This window comes from Syngnathoides biaculeatus, chromosome 12 (assembly GCF_019802595.1).
Source record: "Syngnathoides biaculeatus isolate LvHL_M chromosome 12, ASM1980259v1, whole genome shotgun sequence".
Lineage (NCBI taxonomy): Eukaryota > Metazoa > Chordata > Actinopteri > Syngnathiformes > Syngnathidae > Syngnathoides > Syngnathoides biaculeatus.
The window spans coordinates 9,556,889-9,580,775 of record NC_084651.1 but is presented as its reverse complement, the minus strand read 5'-3'; the positions used below and the strand labels follow the sequence as shown (position 1 = coordinate 9,580,775).

Genomic DNA, 23,887 nt, shown 5'->3' with positions numbered 1-23,887 from the left:
TCCCCCCTGACTCTTTGCTGGTAAATGATGATTTTTTTTCCAGAGGCTGCATTATTCATTATGTGAAAGAAAGAAAAGGATAACATAACATAAGATTGCTTTTCAAAGATTTTGAAAAACTAACAGGAAGTGCAATTAAAAATTTGATTTTTTATAATCTATAAATTTCTCGCAATTTTGTTTTTAATTGTTGGAAATTTTTATTTACAAAAAAATAAAGTAGCTCCCAAAAATCCATGAATTTTCTGACCTCCTTATCCTCACAAGGGTCGCGGGAGTGCAGGAGCCTATCCCAGATTTTATCGGGCAGTAACACCCGGAACTGGTTGCCAGCCAATCGCAGGGCAGACAACAGTCACAATCACACCTAGGGGCAATTTGGAGTCTCCAATGAATGCATGTTTTTGAAATGTGGAAGGAAACTGGAGTAAAAATGTTCTAAATTAAAAATCTATTGCAAAATCACAGAAAACACATGGTGCCAAACTATAGAATTAAAAAAAAACAATAAATTACAAAAGAATGTTGATTATTTATATTTAAAATATAGCTATAAGCAACGAACAATAGAGCTAAAATATTCAGAATTTTTACATTTTTATGGTTGTTGAATGGGTACAGTATTTGGTTATTTTCGTACACAGCCAAGACGGGTCAACTCACGAGCTCCCCCTGGCGGTTTTCGGCGTAACAGCTCGGAGGGGTGAGGGAGGGACGGGGTGGGGGGTTGACTTGAGTGAGGGAGGGAAAAAAATGGGTGGACGGAAAGTCCCTGCTTGGAAATCCCCTTGAGTTGGGCTTTTTTCTCCCCCTCCTCTCTCTGTACTTTTGTTTTATGGTTTTAAACGCTATCGTAGGTATCTACTCGAGTCGTCAGTGCAAGCGAGAGGGCTCGTCAAAGTGCGAGCGGCCCCCCCACCCCCCCAAAAAAAAAAAATATATATATATATATTTATATATATATATAAAATAGCCGCGCGGAGAGGAGAAGCTCGAATGGCGCCGAGCGAGAGGACGAAGGTGCCGAGTATCCGGCGGCCTTTGTTGTAGCATCAGCCCCCGCGCAAGTCGGACAGGTAAGCCCGGCCCGACGACGCGTCTCTTCGGCTCGGCTCCCCAGGCGAGTCCGAGGAGGCTGAAGGGGGTTGCGGCGGCGGTGGTGGCGGTATGAGGCCTCTTCGAGTCGGTGGAGGAAGCGGCTCACGACAGCCATTGTTTACAAAGACGTCATCGTCCTCGGGCGAGCGGACCGTAGCGATGGACGTTTAGCCGGGCTACGGTCGCCTCTGATCGGACGCGGACACTTTTGTGGGCCTTGTCGGGCTATATGGTTGTCGTTAGGGATTACGTCAGTTTCGTTGTCTGTGCCATGTACTCGTGTATGTAGTATATGTCTGACCCCCCCCCTCTTATTCCTGCACCTGCCACTGGAGACATGAACCGAACATCTATGGCACAGGTGTCAAATTGAAGCCCGTTCCCGAAGCAGTGGCTGCCAACCTTTATTGAAACAAAGCACCCATTTTACATTCGAATAATCTCACGGCACACCGCCGAACAACGACAAAAAAAAATGTCACAAATATTATGACTACTGAAATAATGATCTTTGTCCCAATTTATTCATAAGTTGACTTACTCATTTCGGAATGTGGGCCTGCTCACCTCAGCACAGGGCGATATTTTTTTTTAATTCAGTTGTATGAATGGCAGCAAGTGGATACACAGGTTTTATCGTACCTTCTGCCATCTAATGGAAGAGCATTTAATTGGTTTGCCTGTTATGATATGTCGCTGTCCTAGATACTATAGTTAGATTTGCAGAAATGATTTTCTCGCGACCCTCGTGAGGATAAGCGGCTCAGGAAATGGATGGGTTTATAATCATTTTCAGACCAATTACACGAAATTGGATACTTTGCCACGGCACTCCAGATGATCTCTCACGCTCACAGCACACTGGTGTGTCACAGCGCCCTGGCTCGGTGTCACTGCTTTAAACAAATTCTCTACCTCACATTTCTTGCGAAATGGGATTGTTCATTTCATTTCAGCAATGTGTAATTTGAACTAAGGTGGGAAAATTCTGCGAGTTTTTGGAATTAAAAGGAATTTTTAGCGGTATAGACAACACATACTTTGTTTGTACCATACATACATAGATATACAGTACTCTCTTAAGGTGTCAGGTGCCTTTTAGGCTGAATTTCAATGTCTTGGCACTTCTCTCCCTCATAATTGACGCGACAGGCTGAGATTCACCCCCGTAATAATTTTCTTCTCAAAAGCTGCTCCGGTCGTAAATCCCAAGTGATGCAACTCCGCCATCTATGGAGATCCGTCAAGTATTTACAAACGTTGAACCCTGTTGAAAAACGTACTTGATAAACGTATATAAAGTGACGTCAACTCTGTTGGCAACTTATTCCATTTGTGTGCAGCATAATAGGTAAATGCTGCTTCACCATGTTTGCTTTGGACTCTCTCGACTCTGAACGTGTCCAAAGCATCGAAGTCTGCTCTCTCTAATCTTGTTTCCAAAACATCCAACTTTGGTTGTGCCATTAATGAGATAATTTCTAATCCTATCCAACCAGTTCACACCAAGCGAGAACCTCAACATCTTCATTTCGGCTACCTCCAGTTCTGCTTCCTGTTGTTTCTTCAGGGCCACCGTCTCTAATCTGTACATCATGGCTGGCCTCACCACTGTTTTATCAACTTTGCCCTTCATCCTAGCGGAGACTCTTCTGTCACATAGCACTCCAGACACCTTCCGCCAACTGTTCCACCCCCCTTGGACCCCTTTCTTCACTTCCTCACCACACTCACCATTGCTCTGTGTTGTTGACCGCAAGTATTTGAAGTCATCCACCCTCGCTATCTCTTCTCCCTGGAGCTTCACTCTTCCTCCTCCGCCCCTCTCATTCACCCACATATATTCTGTTTTACTTTGGCTAATCTTCATTCCTCTCCTTTCCAATGCATATCTCCATCTTTCTAATTGTTCCTCCGCCAGCTCCCTGCTTTCACTGCAGATCACAATATCATCTGCGAACATCATGGTCAAAGGGGATTCCAGTTTAACCTCGTCTGTCAGCCTATCCATTACTCCCACAAACAGGAAGGGGCTTAGCGCAGAAACCTGATGCAGTCCCACCTCCACCTTAAATTCTTCTGACACACCTATGTCACAAGTGACATTTTTGTAATTATAGTTCCAGTCAGAGAGCTAAGACTGTGAAACCGTATAAATGCATCAACACCTTACATATTGCAGATATTTGGCCAAATACTTTCATGTCCAAAATGATCACCTGTCAGAAAAAAAAAAAAAACAGTTCAGGTAGTGACGATTCACCATTCACAAACTCGCCACCAACATTGAATCTATTCACGCTTTCGGTAATGCCCTAAGATAGTCGCCACGTTAGCGCAGAAGTAGCTAAAGAGGGCCACCAATTGATAGCTGTTGCGGTCTGACGGCAAAAAGCAGTAGGACGGAAGTATCGAATAGAGGCCCGACGGGTAGGGATGGAGAAAATGAGGTTTTCTGAAGCCATTAATCATTTTGAGACAATTGTCTTAAAATGATTGACTGCGACAAAAGCAATTGACAGACATAAAAAGAGCTCCATCTGTTGGCTTCATCTGCATATTGCCATGCAAGAGGCCTGTTGCCGAAGCTTCTTTCATGGCTGTCTTGTCATGTGTCTCACTAATGTGTTCAATAAAGACGTAGTTGTCCATCATGTCATTGTGTTCATCGGTAGATAAATGTTCCAAAGGGATAGTTACTGTAGTTTGATGTCTCACAATAGATGCCTACAATTTTGGGGGGTAAACCTGTAAATAATTAACAAGTTATATCAAAAGCAAATGTATTTATATAGCACTTATTTAACATTAGCCCACGGCTTTTACCCATTCTTTTGAGTAAACTGACCTCATCGCCTTTTGAAAAGTAACTTTGAAGTGATATGCTTGTGAAATAGGGATATTGACTCTAATTGTCACTGGTAACCTTATCTGGGGCGAATGGGTGATGAAAAACTTATTTTAACATTTTTTTAAATATATATATATATTTTTTATTTATTTTTAAGATGTTGGTACATGTCGTGTCTGGCACACAACTGTCACAACTTCAAAGATGTGATTTTGTGACGATGTAAACTGTCAAGCCAACAAACTATTGATGTGCACAACTTTGAGAAACCACAAATGGGCTCGAACCTGCGCCAGCACCGTCATTTGAGACTGAAATTACGAGAAAAATCCCAGGCTGCAATTTTACCTGCCAACACCCTATTTAAGTAGCGAGGAGGCAGAACTACTTGTAACCACATTAAATTATCTCACTGCGTGAATCACAACTGAAATGTTTGTCATATAAATATTTTTCTACCTCCCTGGCTTGTTTGTCAAAAGTGATTGTGATGTAGAAAAAAAAAAAAGCGGAATGATTTGGTATTTCTATGTTGTGAATGAGGCGGCACGGTGGATCAGCTGGTAAAGCGTTGGCCTCACAGTTCTGAGGTCCCGGGTTCAATTCCGGACCCGCCTGTGTGGAGTTTGCATGTTCTCCACGCGTGCCTGCGTGGGTTTTCTCCGGGCACTCCGGTTTCCTCCCACATCCCAAAAACATGCAACATTAATTGGACACTCTAAATTGCCCGTCTGTGTGATTGTGAGTTCGACTATTTGTCTCTATGTGCCCTGCGATTGGCTGGCAACCAGTTCAGGGTGTACCCCGCCTCCTTCCCCTTGACAGCTGGGATAGGCTCCAGCACTCCCCATGACCCTTGTGAGGATAAGCGGTGAAGAAAATGGATGCATGGGTTGTAAATGAAGATAGCCCACCCAGTTTGACACTGCTTCTACTACACTATTTATCTTTAAAATGTTTTGGGGTCATAGTTTGGGGTATGAATTGTAAATATTGGACAGGCAATTATAAAAATGTTTAGAATGGCATCTGGCCATGAGGTTTTGGAGTTCGTGGTGGGTCTTGTTTTGTAATCCCTGCAAATAGCAACGGTCCACTGTTCTTGACGTGTTGATGTTATGGCGATATATGGTATAGTTTATTAAGCTTGGGTCCTGGGGAGTACTGTCGGGATGTTGCGTATTTATTGCAATGTATCAAAGCCTCACTGGAAAAAAAAGGACCCGGTAAAAAAGGGTTAAGTTGTTGTAACGTGAGAAAAAACGTCCCAGTTCAAGGAGGTAGTCTGGATAGTTTTGGTTCTCAGAGCATTGACTTTGATTGCAGTTGGACAGTTGTTGTTGTCTTTGAAGACATTTCACCTTTAACCTTAGCAGGATTCATCACTTCATGCTGCAAGCCTTGTTAGTCTAGTGTTGCCCCAAGTTAATGCTGTATTTTGTTCGCAAAATAATTAAAATTTTATCATGTGTAAAAAAAAAAAAAAAACAAAAAAAAAACAAAATTGTCATGTTGCAAGGATAAAGTCATGTATAAAAATGCAAATTTTTTTTAGAGGATGTTTTTTATGGGACAAAAATGATGAGCAGAAAAGTCGTGAAAAAATGAGGGTAACATGAACGTCGCAGGAATAAATCTTGGCTTTTACATGTATTGTGAAACTGGCTGTGATATTACATCAAAATGTATTTCACCATCAGCACAACGAGCATGCGGGAAATTGGAGGTGACGAGTCAAACAAGCAAAGTTTGGTTGACTTACCGATTTCGTTTGCTGTCCAGTCAGCGAATTTGCACCTATTTGGTGGCGTGACACAGGTGTGAATACAGCACACTTTTAAGTGTCCATAACATGAAGATAAGATAAAATAAGATTTGCCGAGGGCAAGGTACCACTTTATGTTGAGTCTACCATCAGTGTTATAACTAGTCAGTTGTTTAATAGTAACATAAGTGCCTTTGTCAGGTCTGCCATGGAAATTTAAAAACAAAACCTCAATAAAACTCATAAAAAACATGTAACCCGCAAAAGTTGTCATTTACCACTGTTTCGTTCAACTAATGCGAAACATTTAACCACTTTCTGTGAAATCATGAATCAATCAGAATGAAGTTGTAATATGAAAAAAAGTTTTGTTACAAGAGTAAATTCATATTATTGCATGAAAATGTGCAAATCAGTGTATTTTTTTCCTACTAAAATATTGAAGAAAATGAAATAATTAGCCAAATAAATAAATTTTAATCTCTAGGGGGAAAAACACCTTTGAACTGGTAGTCTAATCTATCACCATCACTGATATTGCAGTGTATTAACGGATGTTCAATGTCATAAAAGGGCATCCTTTGTTCTTTGATCATAACTCAAATGTTAAGAACAGTGTTAGTCCCCTGCAGGCTGACAGTCCCAGTGTGGAAAACAGCAGCGCATTGTAGGATTGCCCCCACTCCGAGCGCAATGAGACGCCAGAGTTTTTTTTCCCTTCTTCTACAACCCGGAATACAAGGATCTCTTTGTGGATTACATTTGATTTATCAGAGTGATGATTGTGTTTGTGGTGCTTTCCAGAGTCCGCTATAAATTAAGCCTCCAATTAAAAAAAAAAAAAAGGGAATCTCCGGCAGAGGTTTCCTCACAGACTAACTGACTCCACTCTCTCCCTCTGTTGTAGTTTCCGTCTTCTACCGCTGCTGCCGCGCCTCTCTCCGGGCCACCTTCCTCGCCACCATGTCGCAGGGACAAAACTTTCTCCCCAAGTTCCTGTTCGTGTCCAACCTGCTAAAAGCGGTGAAGATCCGACAGCGGGTGCCCAACGATGTGGTGAAGCCGGCGGCCAGCGGCGGCCTCATGCACCACCTGCGCGGCATGCACCGCTACACGCTGGAGATGATCGCCATGAACCACTTCCCGCAGGCCTTCCGGGAGGTGGTGCAGGCTGCCATCTTGGACCGAGCCATGCAGGCCTCATTGGAGCAGGAGAAAAAGCTCAACTGGTGCCGGGAGGTGAAGAAGATGGTGCCACTACGGACCAACGGTAAGAGATACGTGCTTGTTGTTGCTGATATTGTGCATTTTCCCCAAGTGACTTTCTTCATAGTTCTGATTGGCTGGTGTATCAGCTTAAAGGATATAGCGCCACCTGTTTGTCTCAAAGTGTTCGCTGTCCTTTTGCTCGTAAGATTCTTTGTGTTCTAGATACTGTGCTGTTATCTTTTGTGGGAATTAATTTATTCCAAGTTTCTGATTGGCGAAAGTAAGGTTAAAGGTCATAGTGCCACCTGATTCTTTGTCTCAAAGGCGTGTCCTTGACGTGGTAGCGTTATTTGTCTTTTCTGGAACTTACTTTCTTTAGGTTACTGTTATACAAGAGGTCAATGAGAAGGTTAATCAATAACTTCACATATGCTATTTTACTGTAAGTGACTTCAGTGAGGGCTTCCCGGGTTTCACTTTGCTCATTTTAGTCATCCCGGATTAATTTTTAATGATGTAAAGTCATGTTTTCATCAAAGGCACGGAACATCCCAGCGGTTTTGAAACATGCTGGGGAAACTGTGGTTTTGCATGCTTTTATTTACAACTCGGGTGTCTGCCCCCTCTTTTCTTCACCGTGTGTGCGCAGGGGTGAGTAAATCTTACAGGTTCTTAAATAGATTTACAACTCCAGGAAGATTTACACGGTCCCTCGCGCAGTCAAGTGTGTCACAGCCGGCTAGACCTCGTTAAATCAAACGTGACCACGCTCTTTTAGTTCGTAGTAAACCAAGCGCATCTGTCAAGCACTGTACAGAGGAGTCTAATTTTAGAGCAGCCCTAAAGCGGTGCTTTTTCATATTCTTGTTTTAATGTTTAAAAAAAATATTTTGTTGTCATCGTGTAAGGGCTTTTTCCATACTCAAAAACTCAGCAAATTTACAGGTGTTATCATCCATCCATCATTTTTCTGAGCCGCTTATCCTCACGACGAACACGCCCACTCACAATCACACCTAGGGGCAATTTAGAGTCTCTAATTGTTGGATGTTTTTGGGATGTGTGAGGTCAACGCTTTACTGCTGCACCACCATGCCGTCCAGGTGTGATTAATATTGCAAAAATAATGTATATGCTTGGTAGACGTTGTGGGTGTGACTCGTAAACTCAATAAAATTTAGCCCCCGAAGATAGTTTCACTATCTGTCCATCAGTCCATTTTCTGTACAGTTTATCCTCATTTGGGGGACGAGTTTGTTGGAGCTTTTCCCAGATGTCTTCAGGTGACGGGCCGTATATAGGATCATTTCCAGGGGCCCATCAAAGATGCGGTTCCTCTATAACTGGCTCGATTGTTTCTAAACTTTAACAGGATATTATGGGAAAGGAAAGCATCACCCCAAAGAAAAGGAAGAAGCAGAAATGAACTCACCTTTAATCTCACCCATCACGGTGACATCATAAATAAGGAACCAGCGTTTGTGTAATTGTGTGTGTGTGAGAGTTTGTTGACTCAAGAGGCTACAATAACTCGCTCAGACCAGCTCAGTTCCTCTTCAGAAAGCACCCTCAAGTTGGCAAAACGCTGGCCCCTTGTTCCTGTGGACAGCCGCATCGAACTTCCCGGCATGCAATGATGTCATCAAGACGGGACGCACAGTCATACACATTAGATTTAAAAGCTTTTTCTCACTCTGAAGGACCCAGACGTGACATTCAGCAGAGGACACACACATATTGTCTGCAGCTGAGTCACTGGACACACACACGCAGCGGAAGTCCGTCAACGGAGAGCAAGCTGGAGAAGGTCATAACGGTTATGCTTCTTTCCACTGACCAGACTAATTGACATTCACCTAATACTCCAAAAATTGCTCTTACAATTAAAGCTGCAACCAAAAGATCAGACTTTTTGATGCCATGCTTCGCCCCACATTGGATGAAGTAGACAAAAAAAAAAAAAAACCCTTTGCAATGTAGCATTACCCATCTGTCATGGATTCCCTATTAGGGGTCTGTCAAAGTTGTAGGAAGCAAGGCGTGAAAAGTAGTTGGGGCGCCCACCTCGCAGTTCTGAAGTTCAACATTCAATTCTCGGTTCACATGTAGAGGTTGCATATCCTCATTTCGCTTGGAAGAGTTTCCTCTGAGTGCTTCAGTGTCCTCCCACGTTACACAGGTTCATATTACATTCATACATTCTTAGATGCGAGTGTGAATGTTATCTATATGTGCCTTTTGATTGCAGAGCTGCCATGCAGAGCTGCCAAATTTTATGGAATGCCCGTATTTTGTTACAAAAACAATTGAACGCTGACTCATTGCCAGTAATGCCGGTAACGTAATGTGTGTCCGGCCACTGTGATGAAAATTTCAAATAAATGATTAGTAAATGATAAACACCATACTGTAAGTGAGGGGGAAAAAAAGTTGCTTGGTACATGGGATTTTTTTTTCATTACAATTTTAGTGTAATGAGGATGTGCATTTGAACAGAATACAGAATCATTTTTATCCTATTACAAAATATACTGCAATAACTGTTCCACAGTAATGTTATTGACATAATTTTGAAAATGTGGAATGTGGAAGATAAATTTCTACCAATTGTTGAAATGAATTTCTATTGGTTGGCAGCTCTGTGATAGTCTTGTCAACTAGCCTGGGGTGTTGCCTACTTCTCCCCAGGGTGCAGGTGCTTGCAAAATTGTGGACATTTTTAATTTTTATTTTTTTTTAGGGGGGGGGGATCTCACACATTTATTTTAAAGTACATTGAGGATTCTTCATGTGTAAATGTATGTTTGTGTGCCTTGCATAACTGCATGAGCCAACATTACACAACATAATTAATATTAAACATTTTTTGTAACTGTCGGAGTTCACGTTGATGATCACTTAACGCCATGCGCATGAAAATGCGCAGCTGGGCTGTGTCACTCATGTCAGTGGATTTGTCCAACTGCAGTAAGAAACACTCACAATCTCCGATGTCCTTCCACACATCAGCCATGGCTTCACAGTGCCTTTACAGCTGCAGAGACTTTATTGAAGATAATATTTCCGCCTTATTTTTAAAAGATGGTCTTGGAAGGACTTCTTGTTATGTGACGAAGCCAGAAACAATGCTTCGGCCGGTGGCGGCTTTCGCTGTTGAAATATGTGTGAAAAGTGACTGCTGTGCGGCCAATTGGGATTTTAGTTCGTTCACTTTTCTCATTCTCAGTTTGCTTTTTGGCGGAATGTCGGTGTCGTATGTTCCATAAACAGTTCGAAAATGCTGCTCCACATTTCACTCCACTGGCAGATGAGGCAAACGCACTTCGAAAATGACATTGTTAAAAAGTTGGCCGCCTCCCATTGCGTATGAAAGTGATACGTGTTTGTCTTCTTTACTGCAGCATCCATACTCATGTTTGATGAGATTTTTTTAAGCGAGAGCTTAAAATGGGGAGGAACTCACTGACAGCGTGTTTTCCTGAGTTAAAGTAAAAAAAAAAAAATACGTCAGATGTCTCTCTTTATTTTCTTGCCACGCCGTCGCAATCGATCGAAACTGCCTCGCCTCGATCGACGCATTGAGCACCCCTGTTTTACATGCTGATTTGTGGTTGCAATCAGCCCCGATATCTAAACTACCGCAGGGTTTGGCAGTTAATTTGCCATGTGAGAAACTGGAAAATTTGTCGAGGGCCATGTCAACATGCTACCTTCAGTTGTCTTCAGTATTCATTTGTTTTATTTAAAGCATTCAATTGTATGATGTTAATTGATCACATACAGTATATCCTTTCCCAATTATGAAATATTATGAAACAACCAATCTGTTTAATCCACTTTTTGAAAAATCATGTGTGTAGTGTGCATAACTTAATTAATTTATTTTTGATCTGTTTTATTCAGTTCATACCACTTTTATATATCAGCTTCCCAACTGATATGAGTGATTTGTCGTATTTATGTACTGGACGTCGGGCTGGTTTAAAGGTTGTTTGTTGTGCTTTTAGGAAGTATCCGAGCATGCCACTAAGTGTCTAAAGTTATCCTTAGAGACGAGAGTCTATTGTCACAATAAAGTCGCAAATGATGAGAGCGATCATGTTCTAATTACTAGACTATTATGAACATGGATTAAATATTAGTAATAGAATATTGTTGAAATAAACTAAAATGTATGTAAAAGAATAAAGTTCTAATTCAATAATAATTGTGTTTTCACAAAAATACAGTTAAAATATTAAAATCAGATCTATGAAAAAAATATATAAATCTAACAAGAATACAGCCAATTTAGGAAAGCGGGGCGTGTTTCCATGTGATTGGAATGGAAGAAAATCTTCCCAAATGGACAAAAACACCAATAGATTCACTCCAACGACGCTTCCCAGATGGGAAGCTGACATCTTTTATTCTATTTTGGTGTAAAATGTCTCAATAATTTTTCCTGTACAGGCACTTACAGTTTCATTCTGACCACACACGGCGAAAAATGCAAATATCACATCGTGCAATCATTCATACTTGATGGGACTGATAATGGCACCAGTTGTTGTTGTGTTGTTCCAAGATACGCGGCAGCATTCCGTCCGCCCTTCCCCTCCCCCCACGGAAAGTCCAGGACCAGCTGAGTGCTGTTTGACACGCCAGTCAGAAGAAGATGAAGCTGGGAAATTCCTGCGTTTAATGTGGGAACAACAAGGCTTTCTGCGTACAAATTGCACAATGAGAAAAAGACCCAAGCAGGCTCTTGAGTCAGGACGATTAGGGTTGGATAAAAATGTTCACGCATCAATTGCATGCACGTCGATATACAGCAAATCGTCTAAATCAATTCACCTCCTGGTCAATGGGTTGCTCTTTTGGATGTGATTGGCACTGTATTGGTGCTGGAAGGCGCACTTGACCAACCATCAACAACCACAATGATGGCGACTAAGCAAGCATCGCAGCAGTATAACATGAGCAGCTTTTACGTTTATATTGAACATGTTGGGCTCATTTTGGGTTCCCCTGTAAATGTAAACAAAAGATACTTGAACCACAATACACAATACAAAAAATCTGTATTATTGTTCTTATTCGTGTTGTAGGTTAATATTATTATAATGTAGGTTTTTTTTTTTTTTTTTTCTCTGTGGTATGGATCCCCCTGAATCTAAAGCAAAGAATAAAGATCTTAACCAGCCTGGTTGACATGGAGGCTTCTGTTCTGATTTTCATTGGTTTAGAAGCCTAAACCAAATGGAAATGCTCCATATAAAAACCCCAATCGGAAAAAAGAAATTCAAATGACTTCTGTCGTCAAGTATTTATTTTTGCACTCCACTCCATGCACAAGTGATCATGCAACTTTTTAAATTATAATTTCCAAGAGGAAATAAATATTTACATAAACTTTACGTTTTTAGTGTTTATACACTTTCATGGTTTTTTTTTTCACTTTCGTATTCTTTGTGTACCAATAAGTTGTGTAAATATTTGTACTTTCAATTTTATTGCTTAAGAAATGTGGTGTGACCTGTGACATCTTTTTTATCAAAATCAAAAATAAACGTGTCAAAATGTACTCTTATTTGTCCATTTCTACTTGCTGAATGGATATCAAATCGAATGGCAACATTAAAGAATTGATATTGAATCCAAATCGAATTCTGGCTTCGTTCTCAAAACCGATTGTAATAGTCTACGTTTTGGTTGGTTTGATATTTCCTGTGTCTTCCACGTCGTGTGTTCTCATTTTGTTAGCCTTGTCCACCGGTTGATGTTTAACCTCCTCCCTTGTGTCACCAAATCGGCCACCTCCATCCACTTGTGTCTTGTCCGGGTGTTCCTCGTTGTCTCGTCATTCTCCGTGTATTTAACTCTGTGTCTTCTTTCACTTCTCCGTCAGTCCATTGGTTGTTGACGTCATGTTTGTGGTTGCCCATGCCGTTGTCTCGCTGTAGCATGTCTTGTCTTGTTTCCAGTTCAGGTTTATTTATGGTTTTCTTTGCTAGCTTGATTCTTGGGTGTTGAACTCCATTTAGTTTGATGTTTTTTGAATAAAATATCGATTTTTGAGGCCTTTTGTACCTGAACATAGGTGCTTTGTCTTTACCTTGCCTTCTTCGCCTTCATTAGCCCCGACTGTGAAACCCAGTCTTAGTATGTGAACTGTATATAGTATTTTATATCTTCCACTGCCCATATTCCATCTTTGTCTTCCAAAATTCTACTCCTTTTACTGATCTTGTATGTTTTTGCCTTGGTTTTGTTTCAGTATCGATAACGAGATATTTAATGCGGGAATAGTACCAGTAAGAAATTTTGGTGTCGTGACAACACTGGTTAAGAGATAAACTTGGAATGAATGTTTATTTTTTTTTAAACAGGTTCTTTCTCATGTTTGCCCTCTAAAGGAGAAGCTCAGTCTGTTTGTGCTTTCAGACATGTGAGCGTCATATAATGGCACAGCCTAGCCCACAGTGTGGAAAACCCCACACTTGTGCGCACGCACACTATACAATGTAACAACTTTTTTTTTTCTTTTGAATTAATGCTTTGCCTCGGATAATATCTTTTCTGTGCCCTCTTCGGACACTGTATTCTGTTTGACATTAGTTGTCCTTCAAAACCTTGCTTTCACATCATGTCATTAATAAATCTGTTATTAACCAGTCGAATGTTAAAGACAAGCCTGGTTTCATGATGCCTTTTTTTTCTAGTTATAATTGGTTTAGAAGCCCAAACTGAGTAAAAGTGGTTCATCTCATCACTGCAAAAGAATGTAACAGGAATTAAGTACTTTTTGCGTTAATATTTTAAAGAAGGAAATTGAGATATTTTGAAAGTAGAATACCTTGTTTAAGGTTGAAGTGGCAACAAAGAAAAGCCGATTTTGACAAAAAGTGTCAAAATATTACATATCGTCAAAATATTCCAAGAATAAAGTCAAAATATTGCAAAAAAATTCTGAACATTGAGAGATTAAATATGAATGACCAGGTTTTACATGCAATAACTATAATAACAATTAACTTTTCATTATAGGTAAAAAGTCAACTATGACAAAAATTACGTTAAAATCGTTTGAGAATTAAGTCAAAATCTGACCAAGTTGTACAAAGATAAACTTGCAATACTACAAGGAAAAAAGACTATTATGCGAGAGTTGCATCCCAAGAAGTTGTTCTTAAATAATAATAAATATTACAGGAATTAAATCGTTACAAGTTTAAAAAAAAAAAGGTTAAGTTCAAAATAAATACAAATACAGGTGTGGTTGTTATAAAAAGTCAACCTGATGATAAATTTGCAATTAAAGATGGAAAAGTAAAAAAAAAAAAATACTAGATTAAATTTCAAATTTTACAAAATAGTCAAACTAGAGAATTAAATCGCAATTTTTGAAAAAGGAGCCAAATTTGTCCAAGTCACAATTTGACATGGAAATAACACATTTCATACGAATAAAGTAGCAGAAAATTATAAAGTGAAACAGATACTTGAATAAATTTTAATTTGGAATGAATATATATATATATTTTTTTACAAAGAATTAAAACCGAATAAAGTTGTGACTGCTGTAACAAGTTAACATTTTATGAAGATAAAGTTGCAATTTAAGAGGAAAATAAATCTGTTAAAATACATATGAATAAAGTATTCATTTTTTGCGATCAAGTTGCAATTTCATCTCTTGCAACTTTTTGAACTAGTAGCTGCTTTTTTCTTGCTAGTCACTAATCATTTATAATGTATCTATCTATTTGTCCCTGGCTAAAACGTAGCATGATCTAACAACGTTTATTTTTGTGTATGTTTGTGAAGGAGACGGCAATTGTTTGCTGCACGCTGCCTCCCAGTACATGCTGGGGGTCCAGGACACGGATTTGGTCCTCCGGAAAGCCCTCCATGGAGTTTTAAAAGAGACGGACACTGGCGTCTTTCGAGCACGCTTCCAAGCAGAACTTCTGCACTCCCAAGAGTTCACCCAGACGGGCCTTCGCTACACCACCACGGTAATGAGCCATAACTATTAATACGATAACGTTCTTTCATACTGTTGAGTAAATAAATAAAAAAGAATAGCCGGGGGGTGGAGGAAATGGTAAATGATGTGTTGAAATATTTCCAGAACTGGGAGGACGAGTGGGAAAAGATCGTAAAGATGGCCTCTCCGGTATCCAGTAGCAACGGCCTCCAGTTCGACTCGCTGGAGGACATTCACATCTTTGTCCTCTCCAACATCCTCCGCAGACCCATCATCGTCATCGCAGGTACACTCATCAGTTTCAACAAAAGAAGAATAATCCACTTGCCTCTGGTGTACCAGTACACTCTTGCCAGTGTTTGCTTCGTCTAATACTCCACAGCTTTGTGCCATGTGCAGCGTGTAGATTCACACAGCAGAGACATTTAAGGAAAACTTAACTGTTAGCTGTTTTTGGAGGAGCTAAGGGAGCTAAACAGCTCGCTCCACAGCGGCAAAGTCAGTTAAAACATGAGTGCCTTTCCAAGTTGTTGTGTGTTAGTCTTCAATTTACACAAATACTGCAACATTAACAGTTTATTAAGCACAACCTCAATGGCACACATTATTAAGGTAGTAGTTAACTACAACGAACATCAACGTTTATCGTTTGACAGGTAAAAGGCTCAGCTTTGGCGGACAAACCATGCAGTAGCTGAGCCGAGAGGGAGAATTTTTGTCATTTTTTTGTCATTTAATCGGAACCACCTGTCATGATCCTGCCGCTCCAGCACGAGCTGTGCGGGTGTCCGCGCAGGTGCGCTGATTGGGAGGTCCACACCTGCGGCTCATGCAGCCTGATTATGCTGTGGATTTATATGACCGCGATGACAACTGGCCGGCGCCAGTTCGTTGATCTTTATGTCCCGTTCGTGTGCTCCGGTATCCCTGATTGAACCTGTGTGTACCAACCTTCGTCCGTTCTCCGACCAACCTTGTAAGCCTGACTCCTTCGTTACTTCTGCCTGCTTTGATTGTTCTCCTGTGTACCGACTCCTGCCTGTCCGCTCACCTGCTCTCTTCGCCCGACATCCCAACTACCGCTGCTGCACCGGACTGCCTGCTCGATCCCCTACCTCTGCATATAATAAACGTGTCTCCTTGAACTACCTTGCATCTTCCGAGTCCTGCATTTGGGTCCTACTCTCGTTCCGATGGGACGTGACAGAACGAACTGGCCATCAGAGGACCCAGCAGGAAAGACCCGGCGTCGCCGGGACCGACGCAAGGTAGACAGTCTGCCGGAGGACCAAGCCTGTCCGATCCGGGTAGGCTCCCTGATGTCCTCTGCTTCCGTGTCTTACGCTCCGCCAGCGAGGTATGAATACGTCCCGAACACGACCCGTCCGGCTCCTTATATTCTTCTGGACTCTGACTTTTCGGAATATGAGGACGACCGTGATTTGTATGACCGGCTGCCGGAGTACGACTCATCCCAGTCAGTTTGTTTCACCTTCCCGCGTTTCCAGCACCCGAGCGTCTTCGCCCAGTAGGTTTAAGTACACCAATCCGTATGAGGGAACCCGCTTGGCCATCTACCCGGGACCTCCGCATGGCGGCCAGAGGAGACGCCCCGTCCGGGCGCTCCCCGGTGACTCCCGCTGAGCGGCAACTAAGACATCGTCCTCCCACTCCTCGCCGGCAACGGCGAAACCGGCGGACCCGCAGCTGGTGGTGAAGCTTCCAGCCCAGAGGGAGGAGGAGTCGCCAAATCACGAGGTGTTCCGCCGCGAAATGCGGGCGGAGATAGAGCGGCAGAGCGCGGAATTGGTGGCTCTCACGGCCCAGGTCCGGCAAGGATTGGCGAACCAGCCGAGCTACGCTGACGTCGCAACGGCGACGGACTCGCTGCTGATGCAGGTTCGCGTGGCAGTTGGAACTGACCCGCTCCCGAGACACGCCCACGTGTCAGTTTCGACTGACTCTCTGCCGACTCTCGTTCACGTTGCCCTGGAAACGGATTCGCCGCCACGCCCACGTTGCTGTTTCAACGGATGCACTGCAAGCCAGGAGGTGGCGACGTCTCCACAACCGCTTCTCGTCCGTGCTCTGGAGTGCCAGTGGTGACTGGCCCGCGGACGCTCCACACTCCTGCTCTGTCGGCGACCGGCCCGCGGTCGCTCCCCGTTCCTGCTCTGTCGGCGACGGGCACGCCCATACGTTCCCGTCCAGGAGGTGGCGACGGTGACACTGATGCTGCCTTCTCACGTTCCTGTCCAGGAGGCGGCGACGGTTCCCTAGCCGCCTCACGTTCCCGCCCAGGAGGAGGTGGAGTTGGTGATGGTGCCTCCGGCTTCTCACGTTCCTGTCCAGGAGGAGGCGATGGTGTCGCCGCCTTCTCACGTTCCCGTCCAGGAGGAGGCGATGGTGTCGCCGCCTTCTTACGTTGCTGTCCAGGAAGAGGCGATGGTGTCGCCGCCTTCTCACGTTGAGGTCCAGGAGGAGGTGATGGTGTCGCCGCCTTCTCACGTTGAGGTCCAGGAGGAGCCGATGGGGTCGCCGCCTTCTCCCGTTGAGGTCCAGGAGGAGCTGGGGAGCTCTGTGGAGCCACCCTGGAGCTGGAGAGACTTTGGGAAGGCGGTCATGGCTCTGGTCCTTCTCTCCATCATCCTATTCGCTCCAGATGGCTCCCAGCCGGTTCATGACCTGGTTTCGTTGGTGACCATTCCATGGCTGCCTACTGACCAAGCCTCGGTGGCAACCAATCCCCGGTCGTCTTGCAACCACGGCGTGGGAGGTTCTCGTCCGGAGCAGTGGCCTGCCTCGTTCTGGTTCCTGCTTTGCCGTTTGGTTCCTCACAGAGGTCGTCCGCCCGAATCGCCCCTTGGGGACCCTGGTGCTTGGCGTCCGGGTCGTCCTCCTGACCTGTGCGTGCCTTATTCTGTTTTTTCGTTTGAGGGGGGGGTTCTGTCATGATCCTGCCGCTCCAGCACGAGCTGTGCGGGTGTCCGCGAAGGTGCGCTGATTGGGAGGTGCACACCTGCGCCTCATGCAGCCTGATTATGCTGTGGATTTATATGACTGCGATGACAACTGGCCGGCGCCAGTTCGTTTGATCTTCATGTCCCGTTCGTGTGCTCCGGTACCTCTGATTGAACCTGTGTGTACCGACCTTCGTCCGTTCTCCGACCAACCTTGTAAGCCTGACTCCTTCGTTACTTCTGCCTGCTTTGATTGTTCTCCTGTGTACCGACTCCTGCCTGTCCGCTCACCTGCTCTCTTCGCCCGACGTCCCAACTACCGCTGTTGCACCGGACTGCCTGCTCGATCCCCTACTTCTGCATATAATAAACGTGTCTCCTTGAACTACCTTGCATCTTCCGAGTCCTGCATTTGGGTCCTACTCTCGTTCCGATGGGACGTGACACTTCGCCGTAAACATCACGCCATTCATCAAGATTGAGGTCCGTCATCTATTCAGCACAGTAGTCCAGTCACTGTGATTTGACGCTATCACACTCGCAAATCTGCACAGTTGAGCACGAAAAATCCGCGCATAAAATTTGTTAGGAGTAGAAATACATAGATATTTAAAGATGTCTATTTTGTGTTGTCTTGACCAATGTTCCCTCTAAGCTACGCCACTGCGCAGTTATGCACTTGTTGCATACTCTCAGCGCACATAAAAACCGATCCAGCGTAGTGAACCACAGCCTGACGTCTTTTTTTTTTTTCTGAACAAGGAAGCACGCGGTCTCTAACAACGAGCTGCTGCTCAGCCGACTTCTACTTCCTTGTTTACCTGACACCGCCCCCCCCTCCGCTCTTAAAGGGGTGCACTCATTACAAACAGAACACACACCTGCAACTTTTGATCTGCGGGCATGACTGGTGGACCACACTTGTAACTTTATATCTATGGGCATGATTGACCACACCTGTATTTATTTTTTTTTAATCCATTTACTTAAAAAAAAAAAAAAAAATTAAGTCTTAAAAAATAAGATCTCTGTTACATACGCGCTTCGCCAGGAGGCACCATATTTACGTCGTGAATCAACGATGGCGTCACGTGCGTTCATGTGGCGCCGAAGCAAGCGCAGACAGCATGTCCCGGCTCTATTCTGAATGACGGTATACTTGGTTAAATTTACCTCAGATCGGTTTGGCAAAAGGATTATTCCACTCCTATAAAGCTGAAAGAAATTCCATTCGGATTTAGCTGGTTTATTCTGATTGAGGTGTCGATATGCACCGTTTTAATTTGTTGGGACTTCTAAACCAATTATAATAGGAATGGAAGATGCCATGTAAACCAGGGCAGGTCTTTCTTCTTTGTTTCAGACCCATGGGGATCCACATCAGCACCAAGAAAAGAAATAATAACTAGAGATTTATTGGGAAAATATGTCATCTAAATTTTAAAGTCCGCAATTTCAAGTCAGAATATTCTGTTAATGATATCAAAATTAGTTATTAAATGAACTCTTCTTTCATAATTTCATTCTAAAAAATATATACATTAATTACAAATGATTTTGCAGCAGTTGGAATAGGACTGTCTTGTTCCTCCACTAAAAACTGATTCTCTTTAACAACAGACCAGGTGCTGAGGAGTATGAAATCCGGTTCCTCCATTTCCCCCCTCAACGTGGGAGGGATTTATCTCCCACTGCACTGGCCGCCGGCAGAATGCTACAAGTACCCCATCGTGCTGGGCTACGACTCGCAGCACTTTGCTCCACTCATTACCATCAAAGACAGCGGCCCTGGTAAGGGACAACCAGATGTCTTCGTGCCGGGGACTTCTACCTGTTTAATATGCATTTCAAAAAGGCTGGAAAAGTTTAAGATGGGGAATTGAGGAAAGATTCCAAATTGGATGAAGGCAAAAGTCCCATCTCCAAGTATAAAGTAAAGTTAAATAAATCAAAACACAAATCATTAAATAAATGTGGATATATCTTGAGACTGACTGGCGACCACTTCAAGACGTAGCCCGCCTTTCGCTCAAGCACTCCGGCAATCCTTGTGAGGATAAGTAGCTTGGAAAATGGATTAAGATATATATAGTCATTAGCAGACATTTAGGCTCGATAATACACTTAGAGAGCATGATATTTCATCATATTTCTCTGAAAGTAGAACTTTATCAACTTTTAAATATTTAGCAAACACGCAATTCTCTCATTGACACAACCACAGTAATCTATATTACTCACTTCCCCCCACTCTCTGAGTTATTACTCACCCCCCCCCCCGCCCTCTGAGTCAACCCTTTAAAAAAAACAAAACAAAATTTCACCCTTCATCCAAAGAAGATAATAATCTTATATTCCAGGTTAAGAGTCAACCTTCAATTTTACAAGTTTTTGGTTGTGATCATAAATTCCTGTTAAGAATTTCCAACTTTCCTGTAATACTGCCAACCTTGTGTTTATTCACGTTTCCTTTTCTTACTTAAGAAATAAGGGCTGTGCCTCTGATTAATCCCGGACGAGGAGGCTTTGACGAGCTGAAGGTGCACTTCCTGATGGAGAAAGAGCACCAGCAGAAAGAGAGGCTACTCAAAGATTATCTGATGCTCATCGAGATCCCCGTCATCGGCTTGGGATACGACGCCACACGGATCATCAACGCTGCGCGGTACTTTTTATTTATAACGTCTATGAGGGAGCGGTGAAAAAAAAAATACCGTTCGACTTGACTAGGCAACTCTGTCAAGATCAAGAATGAAAAGAATGCTACCCAGAACGTGTACTGTAGTTTACTGCACATTGGCAGTAATAAAGAGGGATTGATTGCAGAGGAGGAATTTATTACTACAAATTAGAAAAAAAGGCATCATATGACGAGAATAGTAGAGGAAAAAATTTTAAAAATTAGGTTGTAAATTCTGGGTGGGATGGAGCCGTCATTTCACGAAAATAATCTAAAAAAAAAATGTGTCCCAATTTACAAGAAAATTTTTAAATGAAAAACAGCAATATCGCAAGCATTAAATTGAGATTAAGAGAATAAAGAATAAAGTCCAAGTATTACAAGTAAAAAATTCAATTAAAAACCGAAATCTTTATTTTACAATAACAAAGTCAACAAGAAAAAAAGTTTAAATATTAAGAGGAGAATGACAATTTATCAGAAAAAAAAACCTGAATAAAGTAGCAATTTTCCGCAAATATTGATTATGAGAATTTTTTTTTACCAGACTCAAATTGGTAGGTTTTACCCATAACAGATTTTTTTTTTTTATATAATGAATGTGGGTTAGTTTAATACTAACATATAATTGTAAACACTCTAAATAGGCTAACCTAAATAAGTGATGATGTTGTGGTAATTATAAACCTTCAAACAAGTGCTCGCTAAACACACGGAGCAACAAGACACGCAAACAGAACAGTAGATCTCAGTGCTGTCCACACAATGTGGTACTACATTTAAGGTGATCAACACTAGATTCAAACTTTCTTTTATACTTTAAAACCCCTGAAGAAAAATGATTGCTTCAAAACTGGCCTATAGCAGGACTATAAACTGTGAAGTACGGGGAAACACAAAATTGTGGATAGCATCTCCAAATTTTTTTTTTATCAAACCGTGAAATGATCCATGGTGACGGAAATAAACATTTTGGTCTCTGTTGTTCAAAAGGTTGGATGAAGGCAACTTGCCTGAGGACATGAACCTGATGGAGGACTACTTGCAGCTGGTCAACCACGAGTATCAACGCTGGCAGGAGGATAAAGAGCAAGCGTGGGCCGCCCAACCCCAGCGGCCGCCGCCCTTCTCCGTCTCGCAGCTCTCGCTAATCGAGATCCGCTGCGCTACACCGCGCTGCACCTTCTACGTGTCAGTGGACACGCAGCCGCACTGCCACGAATGCTTCGAGAAACGCCAAGCCACCACCACCGGAACCAGGGTAGAAGGTCTGGTGCACACCAAGGGGGGCGGCTCAGACAGCAGCGAAGGCAGCTCCAGAGGTGGCCGGAGCAGCAGCCCGCTGTCCTCCTCGTCCAGCCGGGTGGTGGTGCTGTCCAGCCCGCGCTCGGCCCCGCCTCCTACCGCACCCAGCCTAAGCTTGTACAGTGAAACTTATGCCATGAAATGCAAAACCCCGGGCTGCCTCTTCACCCTCAGTGTGGAGCACGACGGACTCTGTGAACGCTGCTTCAATGCCAGACAGAACCAGGCGCCGCCTGTAGCCGGAACGGCACCTGGAGCCGGAACGGGCCAAGATGCCATGGCCCCTCACGCAGTTGCTGCACAGGCTCCTGGGTGGAACCAGTGGGCGGCCCGAGAGGTGGAGACAGAGCGCTGCAGCATGTGCAGGCAGGAAGCGTTTAGGATATTCAACGGGCTATGTCCGCCCTGTATGCAAAGGCAGCAGGCTCCAGAAGGCGGTGAGCCGCAGCCCAGCAAGCCAAGGACTGAGGCTGCGTCTTCGGTTTGGAGCCGGCTGAGGGACCGTGAGCGGCCGTGCCTGACTCTGACGCCGGGGCACGCCTCCGTCTGGCAGGCCCCGCTTGCTCGGCCCTGTAAAAGATCCGGTTGCCAGTTCTTTGGGACGCCGGAGAAGTTGGGTTTCTGCACTATTTGCTACGTAGACTATCAGACCAACCACCGTAAGTTCTTTCCCTCCACGCCATTCATCATCAGTCCATGTAGCATTCATTATTTCCTTTTCCAATTAGAAAATTAAAAAGTGACTCACGATACTGAGTACCTCTGTGGAGTTTGCATTTCTCCAAATCCATGCATGGGTTTTCTCTGGTTACTCCGATGTTATTTTTACGTTGTGATGAAGTATGAACAAGCCGCTGGTTGAGTGAAATTGAAAAAAATGGACCAATTACTAAAGAATTTATATGCCCTTCCTTGTGTACAAGTAGAGCCAGAGTTACGGATGTACTTTGAGCGATTATTTGTAAGGGACAAACCAACCAACTGAATAAAAGTGGGAGGAAAGGAAAGGAAGTGTGTAAAATTAAAATGACGTAAATGTATAAAATCATGTATTATTATCATTGTCTTTTCACACCATTCAGGAACTTTGTGTGCTTCCGTTCCAGATCTGACTCCTCCTCCCCCAGCCCCGGCACAGGGCCGGCACGGTGTGGAGGTCGGCTTCCAGAACGCCACGAGGTGTCGGGGGCCGGGCTGCGGCGCGGTGGGCAAGACCATGCTGGAGGGCTACTGCGACAAATGTTATGTCAAAGAGCAAAGCGCACGACTCAACCAAGTGGCGCATCGCACGCCTCACTCCCCTCCTCCTGTCGTAGTACGTGCCACTTCCTCTTTTTTACTTCAATAAAATCGGAGGGATTTTTTTTTTCTTGGTTGTTTACAGTAAATATTAATGATTACTTTATCGGTTTAGGATTTTAAATATTCATTTTTGATCATCACAGATCCTAATCGGTGTCATCTAGGGTGCCTCAAAAAAAGAAACAAACTGGTATTAAAAAAAAAAAAAAAATTCAATTGTGGCGTAAGTCCAATAATGTTACAAGTCTATTAATATTTCATGAAAGATAATAAATAACATTGACAATAAGCACTTTAGAAAAAGCACTGCTTACTTTCCGAGTTTTCTAGCAATTGCTGCACCTTACTTTCTAGATTGTTTTTGCAGAATCTGAAACCTGCTGTCATGGATGCGGCCATTTTACAAATGAGAATTGGCACAGCGTAGCATTAATTAATTGGGAAATGGGCGGAGTCCAATAAAGCACTGCCCCTAGAATGTAAAAAGTCAAATCAAACTGATTTCGATCAGTATTCCACTGAAAAACGTGCCTTTTCTCGATTATCCGCACTTAAATTAAAAATATGAGAAAAATTGAGTTAGCCCATTTAAGTCTTCACTCCCTTTAACACCCTCACATGTGGGAAGGAAGAGGTGTATTGTATTAATGACACACTTTGTCCGTTTATTGAATGCTGCAAGAACACTAACACAACGAGCACACTCGCGTATTGGCTGCTGTGTGCCACAGCTCACGGCCAGACA

The 23,887-nt window shown here is 43.2% G+C and overlaps 1 protein-coding gene across 2 annotated transcripts in view; it reads left to right on the top strand.

The window, feature by feature from the left end:
- Positions 1–723: 723 nt before the first annotated feature.
- The window catches only part of tnfaip3 (tumor necrosis factor, alpha-induced protein 3), a 28,718-nt gene continuing 5,554 nt past the window's right edge, over positions 724–23,887 (top strand). Inside the window, exons 1-8 of one of the 2 annotated variants that reach the window (XM_061836877.1) lie at positions 724–1,076; positions 6,622–6,984; positions 14,733–14,923; positions 15,040–15,181; positions 19,476–19,646; positions 20,340–20,520; positions 21,529–22,499; positions 22,947–23,155. In XM_061836877.1, the coding sequence (XP_061692861.1) occupies positions 6,678–6,984; positions 14,733–14,923; positions 15,040–15,181; positions 19,476–19,646; positions 20,340–20,520; positions 21,529–22,499; positions 22,947–23,155 (2,172 nt within the window). In that variant the 5' untranslated portion in view covers positions 724–1,076; positions 6,622–6,677. Of the gene's footprint in view, positions 1,077–6,445; positions 6,985–14,732; positions 14,924–15,039; positions 15,182–19,475; positions 19,647–20,339; positions 20,521–21,528; positions 22,500–22,946; positions 23,156–23,887 lie in introns of those variants that run through there. The other variant, XM_061836878.1, reaches the window with a different exon arrangement.